Below are 14,227 nucleotides of genomic sequence, written 5' to 3'. Positions count from 1 at the left end.
CTGTGGTCTACAGGAAATTAGTGTCATAAAACTTATTCCAAGCTCTTCTGGGAGAAGAAAGCAACTGCATCATCCAAAAGTCTCCAGCAAAGTCAGTTCTGCTCCCTCACACTCATCCTTAACAGCTGTAATTGGTTCCCTGTCTCACAGGCACCAACATGTGTGTGCCCAGGTGGCCTGGCCAGCATCACTTCTGTGCCACAGGTAGGGAGAGGACAGCTATGCTGTTCTTATGCTGCCTCTGAGGCTCTTGGCAGAGTACAACAAACTGACTTTGGACTTGCCTTTTACAGCCTGTAGAGAAAGAATGCTGCCTTGGCTCCCTTTCCCTTTGCTTTTGTCCCTCTTGGGTGAAATCCCCAAATCTCTCTGTTCTTTTGTTCTCTTTATCTGGGAGTTTTATGACTCCCAGCCTGTCATTGAGCCTCTGGAGACTTACCCTAAGGTCAGTTTGTTCCTCCTCTTCATTTGAATGAAGTCAGACACAGGGTGCTCTAGAGCAGCCAACACATGCATTTGCTTTTAACCCTTGCTCTGCTGTTTCTTCTGGGTGCTCTCACTCACTCCTGTGTCTTCCACACCAAACTACAACTCTCCACAGCTTTGTCTACAGCTTCAGCTGGGTTTGTGCAGCTTCTCTGGGGCCTGGTGAGCTCCTTGTCCACAGAGAAACACACTTTTGGTGGAAGGGATGGGGAAGGGCCTGAAAAGCCTCTTCTCTCCCCAAAACAACCAGCTGATGAGGTCCCTGTTGTGAGAGAGGAGATGCTCCCAGGCACAGGAACCTTTACAGGGTTGATGGTTCAAAAGAGGCCATGATTTGGAAACAGGGATACAACAAGGCTCCAAAGTTCACCCAGGGGATGGAGACAGGTTTACCTGTCTAAAGAGTGGGGTTAAAAACAGGTACAGATTGGACAGCCATGAGATTCAGCAGCTGAGCAACCACAGCAATGAGACCTGAAACCACAGCAACAAGAATGGAAAGTCCTCAGGAGAAGTTTCCACCTTGGGTACTGCTGAAGAGTTATGCTGTGGTCAAGGGTTGTCTTAAGAAAGATCTAGATGAGGATATGTGGTTAGTCAAGAACTTAGTGGCTGCTATAAATAACCAATCATGTATCTGTAGATAATCTGTATATGAGACCCTACTGTGGTCTTGTATGACTTATAGAGGGTCACCTATTCCCTAGAGGAAAGGGGTGCTGGCTCTTGTTGGATGCACCCTACTCTGCAGAACAACAATAAAAGCCAATCTCTCAGTGTGTTGACTGGCTTTTTGCCCACTGGGTGAAGAACCCTTGCTAGGAACAACATAGGTCAAGGGCCATCCAGCAGACAGGGTTGGAGACAAGGGCACAACATGAGTCCAGTGGCCTTCATGGGGCCAGAAACAGAGCTGGAGACAAACTACCTACAGCATGAGGTACCTACAGAGCTGGAGACAAACTACCTACAGCATGAGACATCTCCTGGTCTATCCAGGAGATGTCTGTAGTTAGACCTTAGACTCACTGTCCCAACTGACAGCACAGTCCTGGTGAGGTCAAAAGCTTCAGGCTTGAGCTTAAATGAGTCTCCTGGACTCATGGACTCAGAGGAGTCCCTGTTGAGACTGGTCAAGGAGATTAAAGGTCTATACATGCACTCAGGGCATGACAATGTGAGCCCATTTGTAGAGAACTCAGCTGGAGCACTCTACAACAAACCTTTCCTCAGGGGCAGCCTGGTTGCCCCAGACATGGATGTGCCTTCCAGCACACTTCCAGGTGGAAGATCCCAGCAGCAGCCAGGGTTTAACTTTCTGTCTGGGTAATGACCTCTGCTTAAAGCTTCACAATTGTTTTTTCCTGTCAAAAGCCTAAAATAAACAGGCAAGACAGAGTGAGTCGTGCAGAGCCTGGAAAGAGGAGGTGTGAGCATGCACCAGGCAGGCAACCACCTTCACCTTAACAGCTCTGGGAGGGCAGGAAAACAGAAACACTAAAGTTAACCAGAAGTGAAAGCTCATAAACCACAGAATCACAGCATCTCAAGGGCTGGAAGGGACCTGGAGAGCTCATCCAGTGCAACCCCCCTGCCAGAGCAGCAGCACCTAAAGCAGGGCACACAGGGACTCATCCAGCTGGGTTGGGATGTCTCCAGAGAAGGAGACTCCACAACTTGATTGTGACTAAAGGTTTTGGTTTAAGCAGGTAGATAAAGGTCCTATTCAGAGGTGGATCTGGTTGTGGACCAACATCTTCAGGACCCTCAGTAGCTAATTAAGAGTAGTCTCAGGTCTCTCCCCATGGGCTGCAGCAGAGAGTGGCCTGTCAGGGGGGCAGAGGACAGTGAGCTGTTTGGCACTGGAGGCTCAAAGAAGCACCTATGGCTTGGTTTGCCTGTGAAAAACCTGGCTGCTGGGTGTTGCACTGAGGGCAATGGGCTAGTGGGTGGTAGGGCTGGGACAAAGGCTGCACTCCATGAGCTTAAAGGTCTCTCCCAGCTGAAACCATTCTATGGTTCTACCTGTGTCTGGAGCATCCTTGGATGATCCAAGTATGTTCCTGAAGGTCTTCTGGGCTACTCTGATCTAGAACAACCAGAAAGGGGCTTCAGGAGGGGAAACATCCAGGGCTGGGATGATGGGGAGTCTCAAGGATGGTGCATCACAGCTCCATCACAGTGCAGGAGACTGTGGCAGCACCTGGGGCAGTGGAGCCCTTCATGCCATGACTGTGTTGCAGCAGATTGCTCTGAGCAAAGAGAGTTGTCTGTCTGAGAGGAAACACACCTTGCAGCAAGGATGGAGATCCTGGGCTCTCTCAGGCTAGAGGATAGATGACATCCTCCCAGCCCTCTGCTCTGCCAAGCTATACTCCCATGTTTTCCAGTGAGAGAGCTTTGGCAGGTGGGACAGGACTCTTGCATGGAGCAGACCTCATCTTCTCCAGCACTGAACTATTCTCTACAGCACAAGTCTGAACATTTCTCACCTCCAGAGAATGATTAACCATTGAAAAAGAAAGGACCTTGTCCCCTTTCTGTGGCATCTGTGCAAGGCAGACCTGGTAATTCTAGTTTGAAGTGCTGGCACCCACCTCTGCCACCCTGATTCCATTGACCCATGAAAGGAGCTGCCATCCTCTTCATTCCCTGCATGTAAACCCACACATTCCTCCCCACCATGCAAGCAAACATATTTACTCTGCCACCAGTTTGCTTTAGGATCCTGCTGCTCCCTTATCCCTTAAGCATGTCTTTGTCCCTGTGGCCACCTTCCTACTGCTGGATTCTACCTCTGCTGCCTCTCTCTTCTTGTGAAGAGACTGAGGGGTGAGGGGTTTTTCTTTGGCCTTGCATTCACAGTATGAAGACAATGGTTCAACAACGCCCTCCCACCAAGCCACAACCATGCAGGAAGAGGCTGGATCCCTCAGGGCAGTGTGTTTGGTCTAGGACAGAAAGCCCTGGCATCAGAGCTGCTGTGTTGAGGTGTGCAGTCTCACACCATAGCCTTGGTGAAGAGGTGGGAGACATGGGCTTTCACAGCAAGCTTTCAGAAGGGGCTTCCATCTTCCACATGAGCAAATTGCTCCCCTGTTGCTCTGCTCACTTCTTCACAGCATCCTGCAATGAATTCTGTCCCTGTCCAGCCATTTCAGTAGTACTGGGATGACTCCAGGTCCCATGGTGAGTTGTGTCCCGTGTCTCCCTTCCTAGCAGTGGATGAATCCTTTCCAGGAAAGAGTACAGCTGATAATGTTCAATCTGTGTAGAGGAGAACACCAGAAAGCTGCAAACCCTTGTACCCTTCCCATGGGAGTGTGCAAGACATCAAAGGAACAGGAGAGCTGAAGGAACACATCTTCCCAATACCCAGAAGTTAAATCTCAGGGGCTGCAACCTCAAAGCTGAGACAAAGGGCTGCAAAACCCCAGACTGACTCTTACAGCCACAACCTGGCCTTGTTGTGTGGGTCTTGTGGGTCTCTCTGAGTTGCTGTTGCTCAGGCTACTGTGAAGCTGAAGCTTTGCCAGCTTTTTCCTACTTGATTTGTAAAGCAGAGGGTGAAAGAGTCCCAGCAACTCGTTCCAGTGGAAGATATTCAGCCACAGAAACACACTGCTTGCAGTCAGTTCCTGCTGGAGTAATTGGCAGTGACAAACCAAAAACGAGCCATAGGAGAGAAAAGGGAAGCAGGGGCTTGCAGGCATGGGTTTGTTTTCCAAGTAGAGGACTCTGAATGCACTCTGACAAGACATGAGCTGGAATTTCTTCTGACAGATGCACTCACCAGGAAATGCTGATTCTGCAGAATTAAACCCATCTGTGGCACACAGAGTTTGTCAAACCTGCTTGTTTCTTGCTGGCTCACCAGCCCTCTCCTTTATTCCCAGGCTTCCTTGACAGCCAACTTCAGAGGGTCCCTCCCCCAGCGCCCTCCCTGCAGCTCATCTCCTCGAGGGCTCAGCTACCTGTGGTACCTCCTGAACCTGGGCCACTGCATGAAACCTTTCTGGTGGACTGTCCTACACTCTGAACAGACTCATCCTGCCAAGCAGCCCAAGCTGTCCCGTGCCACCCCAGCTGCTGCTTCCTCGTACCTTCAAGCTTCCCAACCCTGTCTATTCCCATTTAAACTCTGGTAAATGGACAGGGAAGTTTGTTCTTTCCATGCTTGGAGCTTGCATGGGGGCTGTGCATGCCAAGGGGTTATATGTGAAGAAGGGGTGTCATGCATGCAGCTTGTGCATTCAGCTACTCTTGCATGCAGGAGATTGATCCACGTCTGAAAGGAGTCTGGCACACAGGGGGCTTGCACATAGAATCACAGAGTGGTGGGGTTGGGAGGGACCTTTAGAGCTCATCCAGTGCAACCCCCCTGCAGAAGCAGCTCCCACCTAGAGCAGCTCACACAGGAACATGTCCAGCTGGGTCTTGAAGCCCTCCAAGGAAGGAGCCTCCACACCCTCCCTGGGCAGCCTGTTCCACTACTCTGTCACCCTCCCAGTAAAAACCTCACACGCAGGGCATAGAACCATAGAAACAATTATTATGGTTGGAAAAGACCTTGAAGATCTTGGAGTCCAACCACTCACCTCACTCTGCCAAGCTCATCACTAAACTACACCATATCCTTCAGCACCTCATCAGTATCTCCAGGGATGGGGGCTCCTGTTCTAATGCTCAATAACCCTCTCAGTCAAATAGTTCTTCCTAAATCCTGGCACAACTTGAGCCCATTTCATCTCAGCCTTGCATGGGGGCTGTGCATGCCAAGGGGTTATATGTGAAGAAGGGGTGTCATGCATGCAGCTTGTGCATTCAGCTACTCTTGCATGCAGGAGATTAATCCATGCATGAAGTCTGGAGGAGACTGAGGGGGGGAGCTCATGAATAGTGACAGATATCTCCCTGGTGGGTGTCAGGAGGTTGGGGCAGCACTTTGTTCTGTGGTATCCAGCAACAGGACAAGGGGTGATGGGCTGAAGCTGGAACACAACCAGTTGCATTGAAACATCAGGAGAAAGTGTTGGAGTGTTTGAGTGAGGGAGCCCTGGCCCAGGCTGCCCAGGGAGGCTGTGGAGGCTCCTTCCTTGGAGGGCTTCAAGCCCCAGCTGGCCACGTTCCTGTGTGAGCTGCTCTAGGTGGGAGCTGCTTCTGCAGGGGGGTTGCACTGGATGAGCTCTGAAGGTCCCTTCCAACCCCACCATGCTGTGACTGTATGATCCTAAGTCCTCGTGGGCAAAGGGAGGGGTTGCCCTTGTCTCTTAGAAACGTGAAATGTGTTCCCTTGATTCGTGTCAATGTGGATCAACGAATATGGATGATAATTTTTGGTAACTTTATTTGTTCTTGTGTAACTTGTTCTTGCTTTTCGTAACGGCAGCTTGACAGGTGTCCTGGAAGACTCGTTTGAACCAGGTTTTGCTAAGGAGGGTGTTTCTGCTTCTTGTAACAGCAGCTTGGCAGATATTTTGGGGAGATTAGCTTGAACCAGTTTTGCAGAGATATACACATGGAGGTCGCCTGGGGGACACCGTGAGGAAGACTACTGACTTCCTCCAACGACCACCTAAAGAGGGTGAAAAAGACCCCCCCCCGAGATCGAACAAAGCATGCGCGAGAAGCAGAGGACCCCTTCCCAGAAATGATTCACATTTTTCAGCCCCTTGGAGGAAAAGCCATGAATACGTATAAGGCCTTCCCTACTTAATGCGAACTCGGGATGTGACGGGGGTGCGTCCTGATAGAGCAGAGGCTCTCAGTGCACCCAGCGCTGTTTGCTTGCTCTTATTCATCCAATAAATTCCTAAACTCAACCGGAATCCTGCTCGGGGATACTTCATTTATCACAGAAAGGACCCGAAAAAGGGAACGGCAAACTCTCCGGGTCATGCCCAGAGGAGAGCTGGCTCTTCTCCAGCGGATTGCAAGCTTGGGAGCTTTAAGCAACCGCTGGACTTCAAAAGACACCGCTGTTTATAACCCCTCCACCCCCTCACCACCCCCTTTCCCAGTCCCGGTTGTCCGGAACGGGGAATCGAAAGCGCCCGGCTGCGGGGCGGGGGCGGGGGCCGGCGGGGCGGGGCGCGGGGCGGCCCCGGGGGGAGGTGCCGGTGGCCTTTCCCCACCCCCGTGGCCCGGCCCTGCCGCTGCCAGCCCTGCGCACGCCGCCCGCCCGCCCTGCGCATCAATCCGGCCGCGATCCACGCACCATGAAGCCTCTTCTGCTGGCTCTGCTGGCTGCGGTGCTGTGCGTGGAGAGAGGTAAGGGAAGAGAGGGGTGATGGGGTGGTGAGGAATACCCTTGACATTACCACTTCTCCCCGAGCTGCCTCCTTGGACCTTCCCCCCCCCCCCCCCCCAAAATTTGGGGGAAATTGTACGTGTGCTGCGTCTTGCAGGGTGGACTCTGGAAGTTGGAGGTTTGGGGAGGGGGAGTGAGGGTTGGTAAAGGGTTGAGGGACACACACACACATACACACACACAGAGGGAGCTGAGCCGTGCCGGGCTTTGGGGGGCTCTCACTGCCTCGCAGCAGTGTCCCCTCTTAAAGCAGGAACTTCAGGGCTTCGGTGTTTGTGTCTCCGAGCTGTGCGTGGGGATATTTTGGAGCTTTTCCCAGTTGCAGCTCGAACAAAGACCAGCGCCGTCTCCCTCTTCCCCCCTCTTTTCGGTGCAGCGAGCCGGGATAACGGCGCCCGAACGAAACCGGCTGAGGATGCAGCCGAAGGGAAGGAGGGGAGATGGAGCCGAGCCCCGGCAATGGCTGATGGAGCAAAGTCTGGGCAGAACCACTCGTGATTCTGGCTCCTGCTATCCCCCCCTTTCCTCCTCCTCCCCCTCCAGCATCCTTCAGTGGCCAGCGCGGGTGTGTGGCTGGGGGTGACCGCCAAAGGGACGGTGCCGTGTGGAGCACATCTCGGGGTCGCCACGGGAGCTGGGGAGGAGGTGTTTCCCGTTGCTTGGGCGTTCAAGCTGCAAGTTGTCCAAGTGGCAGGGGCTGCAGTCCCCGCCTTCCCTCCGACTCCATTTCTGACTCTCCGAACTCCATGGGGCCGTGCAGAGCCTCATATTGTTTCCATATGTCGATGCTTGGAGAAGCCAGACAAAGCAAACAGGAGGGTCCTGGGTCCTCTGAGCCCCCTTGCTTAGGAAACACGGGGTCCTTCTTGACTCCCCAGGACAGCAACTGGTTGTTTTCAGCCCATCCTTTGACCTCCTCCCCTCGGGGTCCGGGAAGCGACTGGTGATTGAGGCGTTGGGTCAGAGCCCAGCTGGCATGTGCCCAGTTCCAGCTGGGAAGATGGGTTATCCAGGCCAAGGCAGTAAGAGGTTTCACTTCTCCCCCTCCAAAATGCTTTTGGTTTTAAAGTAAGTTCTTCAGCCAGGCAAAAGGGTTCGTTTCAGGGAGCTTTATCCCCAGACATTTGCAGCACATCCCAGGGAGCATTTTTGCAGGAAGGCTTTGCCTCCAAGTGCCCTGAGGAGTTTGCATGTGAGTGTGTCAGGATCTTGTCCAAGAGCAGGGGAAAAGGAAAGGACATTTGGCATGTAGGGGCTGAGTGGGAGATGTGCTTGGAGCCACAGCCTGTGCTGCACAGCTTCAGAGTGGGCTCATAAAAGCTCCCCCCCCCCCCACCTTCCCAGCATCGATCCTTGCAAGAACAGATTCAACCTCTTATCTGAGGAGTTCCCCTGGATGATCTGCTGTGTTTTGGGAGCTCTTTGTTTCCTCTGAGGAGCCAGAGCAGCAACCAACCAACCACATACATTCTTCCTGTGGAAGCAAGCTGCGTTTTGCCCATTTCCTTTGTTCAGTCCCAGCCTCCTCCTTTTTACTTCACTGTTGGTTTGTAGCCTTGACCTCCAACTCTTTGCTCTGCTTTCAGCTGTGCAAAGTAACTCTGCCACCCTTCCTGTGCCTTTTTGTTTTCCACAGGCCAGCCTGCTTGCCCTCTCAGCTCTGCAGTGGGGTTGTTCAGTTACCTGTTTGGCTGGGGCAGAGAGCAGCACTAGTTCTTGCTCCTAAACTATGTTGACTGACTCGCCTCTCGTGGAAAAGATGTTGTGTAGATGAAGACCAGGGGGTTAATAAGTAGGTGTGACAAAGGGAAACATGGGGACAGGTAGGAGATGCCTCGGTGGGAGCGTGGGTTTAGTCACATGGCAGAGAACTTCATGCCTAAAGGTGCTTTTGTGTGAGTAGACAAGTGTTTTCTGCTGTGTTTGTATCTGGAGCATCAAGGTTGTAAGGAAGAACTCTGCACCACTCCACTTGTGGGTTCAGCACAGTGAGCAGAAGCATGTGGGGACATATGTCCTGCCCCAGTGCTTACAGGAAGCCAGCAATCCACTTCATTCCTGCTTGGAGATGGTTCCTGAGGAATGGGATGAGTCAGTTTTGCCTTCTCAGTTTGCCCTCAGGAGTGGTTGCAAGGAGGAGGGTTTGGGACAGGTCACCTGAGAGCAGAATCGTGCTGGGTGGACAAGGAAGCAGGACAGAGTTGGGTTTCACTCTGAGGTCCCAAATTGAGTTGGGTCAACTCATGGAAACTCTCTTGAGGGCTCAGCAAGGGACAATGAGAGCCTGTAGACTCCATGGCTGGCTCCATCCTCCTCCTCTGAGGCAAGGTCCACTGAGTAATCTCTCCAGGGGCCTTTGACTCAGCTGAAGCATGGCCCTGTAATGCTGGCTGCTGTGTGCATGCTGTGGCTGCTGCAGTGGCTCAGGTAGCTCGTTTGTTGGGCAGACTGAGGGTTGTTGGAAGATGTATGAGACAACCCAGGAAATTCTTGTTTAGGGCTTGGCTTCATCTCCAAAGCAGAGTCACCTGGCTGCTCTGATGTGACTTTCAGGATCTCCCACTAAGATGCTTGAATCCATTTTCCTGGGGTGATGTTTGTGCTCTCTGGCTCTGAAGTCACTCCTCTGAGAACAATTGTTACTCCTTCCCCAATTCTCTTGTAAAAAGCTCTTGTTCTCTTTGCCTTTTTCTCCCTGAGGGTTGACAAGACCCTCAGGGGGTCAGTTCCACTCACAAGTGGGACAGAGCAGTGCCTGTTCAGTTTATTCTTCAATATACTCCATGACAGGGACTGCTGAGCCTCTGGGAGCTCTCCCAGGGCTTCACCAACTTCACCTCCTTAGGATAATCAGCTTGTGGTGGGACTGAAAGAGCAGGAATGATGTTCCCATGCTGAGCCAGCCCCCAGTTTGGTTTGCATCCTGTAAACACAGAAAGGAAAGGCAGTGCCTCGTGGAGGAGCTTTGACATCTGAATGCAGCAGCCCTGATCTCTTGTCTGCATATGTAGGTCAACAGTTGCAGTGTGGATGTGATGTTCTCCTGTGTAAAAAGAACACAGAGAAGATCCTCTGTCCACTGCAAAGTGCCCATGTCCCTGCTGAGTCACTGGGCCAAGCTGTTGCTGCAACCATTTCCCACTGCTGTTCACCAGTCTTTCCTCTTTCTTGGGCAGGTCTGGAGGGTGAGGGCTGGGAGGCAGCTGGTGCAAGCCACCCTGCTGCTGTAGGATAAATTGTAGGGGACCTGCCATGGGTTTCTTTTGCTACCCTCTTGCTCCAAATTAAAAGGGTTGGTTGAACGTTCTGTGTGCTGTGGCTCCCTGGATATAGGGACAGGGCAGGTCTTGCTGCGATGGTGGGCTTCCTTTGGCCAAGAAATCATTGCCACCAAGTGTAACCTGGCCTTTGTGCCCTGCTGCCAAGGGAGATGGGGAGCTTGAGCCTGTGGATACACACCTGGAGTGTTTCCTGTCAGTGCCTCCAAGAGCTGAGCTGAAAAATGCCAAATGTCAGGCTACAGGTTGCAGGCTTGAACTTGCCTCTGTGTTTCACTTTCAAGGTGGCAGCTGTAGCTTGAACTTGCTTTTGGTGCAGACAGGAGCATGCTCTGAAGTACCAGCCTGACCTGTGGTTGTGTGGAGGCTTTAGCTGACAGTTCACAGACTCACAGGATCAAGGATCCCAGAGTGATGGGGATGGGAAGGGCCCTGCAGAGCTGCCCCAGCCCCTGCTCCAGCAGCTTCCCCTGGCTCAGGGGGCACAGCAACGTGTCCAGCTGGGGTTGGAAACCTCCTGAGCAGGAGCCTCCACACCCTCCCTGGGCAGCCTGGGCCAGGGCTCCCTCCCCTCAGCACCAAAGGACTTGCTCCTTGGGTTTGTGTGGAACTTGTTGTGTTCCAGCTTTTGTCCATCACCCCTTGTCCTGGCACTGGTGACAACACAACAAAGTGTCACCTCATCCTCCTGACATGCACCTTTTAGGGACTTACAAGTGTTGCTGAGGTGCCCCTGAGCTCAGGCTCCTCTTCCCCTGGCTGAGCAGCCCCAGGGCTGCAGCCTTTGCTCCTCACACACATGTTGCAGCCCCTCAGCACCTTGGCAGCCCTGCACTGGCCTCTCTGCAGCACTTCCCTGTCTCTGCTGAGCTGGGCAGCCCAGCACTGGCCACAGGACTCCAGCTGAGCCTCAGCAGCTCTGGCAGAGCAGAGGGGCAGCACAACCTCCCTGGCCCTGCTGCCCACACTCTCCTCAATGCCCCCAGGCTGCCATTGGCTTCTTGCCCACGATGCTGTGTCCTGTCTTACACCTCAGCTGGTCCTTCCAAGAGCTCAAAGTGCTTCCCTTATGCTTTCACCCTTCACTTGGCCACTTTAGGGGGTGGAAATAAACCCCTGCAGTGGATTGATGCAGCGGCAACATCACGTGTGACCGTGGCCAGATGTCTGTATGTCAGAGGTGGGGACCACCACATGAGGAGGTCTTGCCAGCAGCCCCTACCTGAGCTGTGCCTTTCCCTTGCAGCCCACACGCTCATCTGCTTCTCGTGCTCGGATGCCTCCTCCAACTGGGCCTGCCTGACGCCCGTCAAGTGCGGGGAGAATGAGAACCACTGCGTGACCACCTACGTGGGAGTAGGGATCGGTGAGTGGCCACGGCACCTACCTCTCCCCTCCCTTGGTTCCTCTCCTGGGTCCCCTACTGAGCAGCCAAGAAGGCTTTTCCTTCCTTTGGCTGGGAAGAAAGGGGGAAAGGTTGTGCTTAGCAACGGAGTGTCGGACCATCCCGTGGGAATCTGTGCCACCAGCCGTCGTCACGTTGGAGCCCACGTGCCTGTACCAGTGCCAGGAGTCCCAAGGGGGATTTGGGGAGGTTGCTGATGAATAAGTGCAAGGTTTCCTCTGAAGGAAGCTCCAGGGTTGCCTTTCCTGCTTTCACTCTGTGTTTGGGTTGTTCAGCCCTGAGCCCCACCTTTGTTGGTGGACTTCACTGGGAAAAGACATTTGCAGGTTTCCTCCCTGAGTGCCAGGAAAGCTCTGGGAGGCTCTGTGCTTCCCAGGCAGCTCTGACAGGTCTCCTGGTGCCATGACAGAGCCCAGATCTCTCTCTCCCTTGCAGGAGGAGGGGGAGGGCTGTTGCCTTCCTGAGCTGCACGGTCTGCAACGTGGGTGGGAGCTTTTATAGACTGTGGTAGCACAGTGCTGGTGGGTTACTGCTGCTCAACGTGTGCTGTGCCTCTCTCACAGCCCTTGTCTGAGGCACAGGCTCTGTTGGCAGGTGCCTCCCCAGTGCTCTGTACACCCCCTGCTCTCTGTCTCTCTCACTTGAAGAGCCACGAGGTCAAGCTGGAGTGGGATTTTTGACATTCCTCACTGGGGCTTTTTGGCCAACAGCCTTGGGGGTGTCTCAGGGGGGGTGTCCCTGAGGTGTTGCATATTCTCTGGGGGCTGTGTGGGAGGTCACCAAGGGTGTCTCAGGGAGGGTGTCCCTGAGGTGTTGCATATTCTCTAGGGGCTGTGTGGGAGGTTACCAAGGGTGTCTCAGGGAGGGTGTCCCTGAGGTGTTGCATATTCTCTAGGGGCTGTGTGGAAGGTTACCAAGGGTGTCTCAGGGGGGTGTCCCTGAGGTGTTGCATATTCTCTAGGGGCTGTGTGGGAGGTTACCAAGGGTGTCTCAGGGAGGGTGTCCCTGAGGTGTTGCATATTCTCTAGGGGCTGTGTGGGAGGTTACCAAGGGTGTCTCAGGGGGGGTGTCCCTGAGGTGTTGCATATTCTCTAGGGGCTGTGTGGGAGGTCACCAAGGGTGTCTCAGGGGGGTGTCCCTGAGGTGTTGCATATTCTCTAGGGGCTGTGTGGAAGGTTACCAAGGGTGTCTCAGGGGGGTGTCCCTGAGGTGTTGCATATTCTCTAGGGGCTGTGTGGGAGGTTACCAAGGGTGTTCCTTGACATGTGTGGGCTGACTGAGCCGCCTGTGCTGTAGCCTGACACCCAGAAGCGCCTCATCCTCTCCGTGCCACATCTGGCTCTTTCACTTCTGTTCTTTCCTCTGCAGAACAGGGGATGAGAAAACCCAGGAAACATTCTAAACCCTTTTGCTTTTCTTCTTTTTCCTCCCCTTAAACCTCAACCCAGGTGGCAAATCTGGCCAGTCCATCTCCAAAGGATGCTCTCCCATCTGCCCCAGCGCTGGGATTAACGTCGGCATAGCGGCTGCTTCCGTTTACTGCTGCGACTCCTTCCTCTGCAACATCAGTGGCTCCAGCAGTGTGAAAGCCAACTACACAGTCCTGGCTTTGGGGGTTCTCCTCAGCTTCATCTACATCCTCAGGGCTCGGGAGTGATGGGGCTGGCTGAGGAAGAGCCGTCTTCCACGGGCCGCCGCAGGTCTCGTTAGCCAATCTCTTCTCTTGTTGCTGTTCTGCAAGGAGCTCCTCTGCTTCTCAGAGAGGTGGTTGCTTCCCAGACTTTTTCTCTGCTCTTCCAGCCTTGGAGACCTGAGGCAATTTGGCCAAGCTGTTCTCCTCCTTCTTTGGACGTAACCCCCACTGCACTCTCACACCTCTTTGGCAAAGGCGGATCGTTTTTGGAAGGGTTTCTGCTTTTATACCTAATAATCCCTCCCCTCTCCATCCCCCACCCTCGTTTCTAATGTTGATTCAAACAAAGCTGGGACTTGCCAAGATCCAATTAACCCCAGACACCATCAGGTCAAGAGTTCAGACGTTCCTGCCTCTCACCCCTGCTGAGGTAGGTGCCTGGCACTGGTGTGCTCCAGCACATGGGGGTGACATGGGCACTGGGAATTCATGACCCAAAGGGAGACACATTCCCAGCCCCTTTGCAGCTGCAGTCTCTCTTTTTATATATACATATATATCTAAACCATCTTGTTTCTTCTGCTCCTGGCCTGACTTCTCTGGAAAAACAAATGACATGTACCTTGTCCTCCTGAGCTCTGTAAGTGCCAGACCCCAATAAACATGCTCCTGTTGTTACCTGAGGTGGGACCTTGTGCTGTGTTTGTTTCCTTGCTCCAGACACAGATTAGGAAGCTTGGTGTGGAAAAAGCCAAATGCTCTGCCCTGCTCTTACCTTCTCAAGTGTCTTTGGAGTGCTTCATCTCAGCGTTCCTTCCAGTGAAGAGCAAGTCCATGGCCTCTCTGATAAACAGCCCCTGGGCCAAGCTGGTTTCACCTCTCATGGGAATTGCCTTTTCCAAGTGGATTTCAGTGGAAAAAAAAGGCCAGTTGTTGGGGTGTGAGTCAAGCCTGTGACTCCTAAGGGAGCAAGCACCCTGGGGACAGGACCTCTAAGCATTAGTCTGTGTGGTACAAAGCCTTGGTGCCTTGATGATGATGATGACAGACAATAGCACTGATTCTGTGGACTCAGAGGTGGCAATAGCAGTTAACTCACATCTTCAGGCTCAAGC

General features: G+C 53.2%; 1 protein-coding gene across 1 annotated transcript; it reads left to right on the top strand.

The window, feature by feature from the left end:
• The first annotated feature begins 6,621 nt into the window (after positions 1-6,621).
• Positions 6,622-13,795, top strand: LOC104561282 (lymphocyte antigen 6E). The gene is made up of 3 exons (XM_061995213.1): positions 6,622-6,756; positions 11,321-11,440; positions 12,928-13,795. The coding sequence occupies exons 1-3, from the start codon at positions 6,705-6,707 to the stop codon at positions 13,134-13,136; spliced, it is 381 nt and encodes a 126-aa protein (XP_061851197.1). The 5' UTR covers positions 6,622-6,704; the 3' UTR covers positions 13,137-13,795.
• Positions 13,796-14,227: the final 432 nt, after the last annotated feature.

The sequence above is a fragment of the Colius striatus genome, chromosome 4, assembly GCF_028858725.1.
Source record: "Colius striatus isolate bColStr4 chromosome 4, bColStr4.1.hap1, whole genome shotgun sequence".
In the NCBI taxonomy this organism is placed as follows: domain Eukaryota; kingdom Metazoa; phylum Chordata; class Aves; order Coliiformes; family Coliidae; genus Colius; species Colius striatus.
Note: the sequence above shows the minus strand (reverse complement) of the source record. Positions and strands in the feature narration are given on the sequence as shown.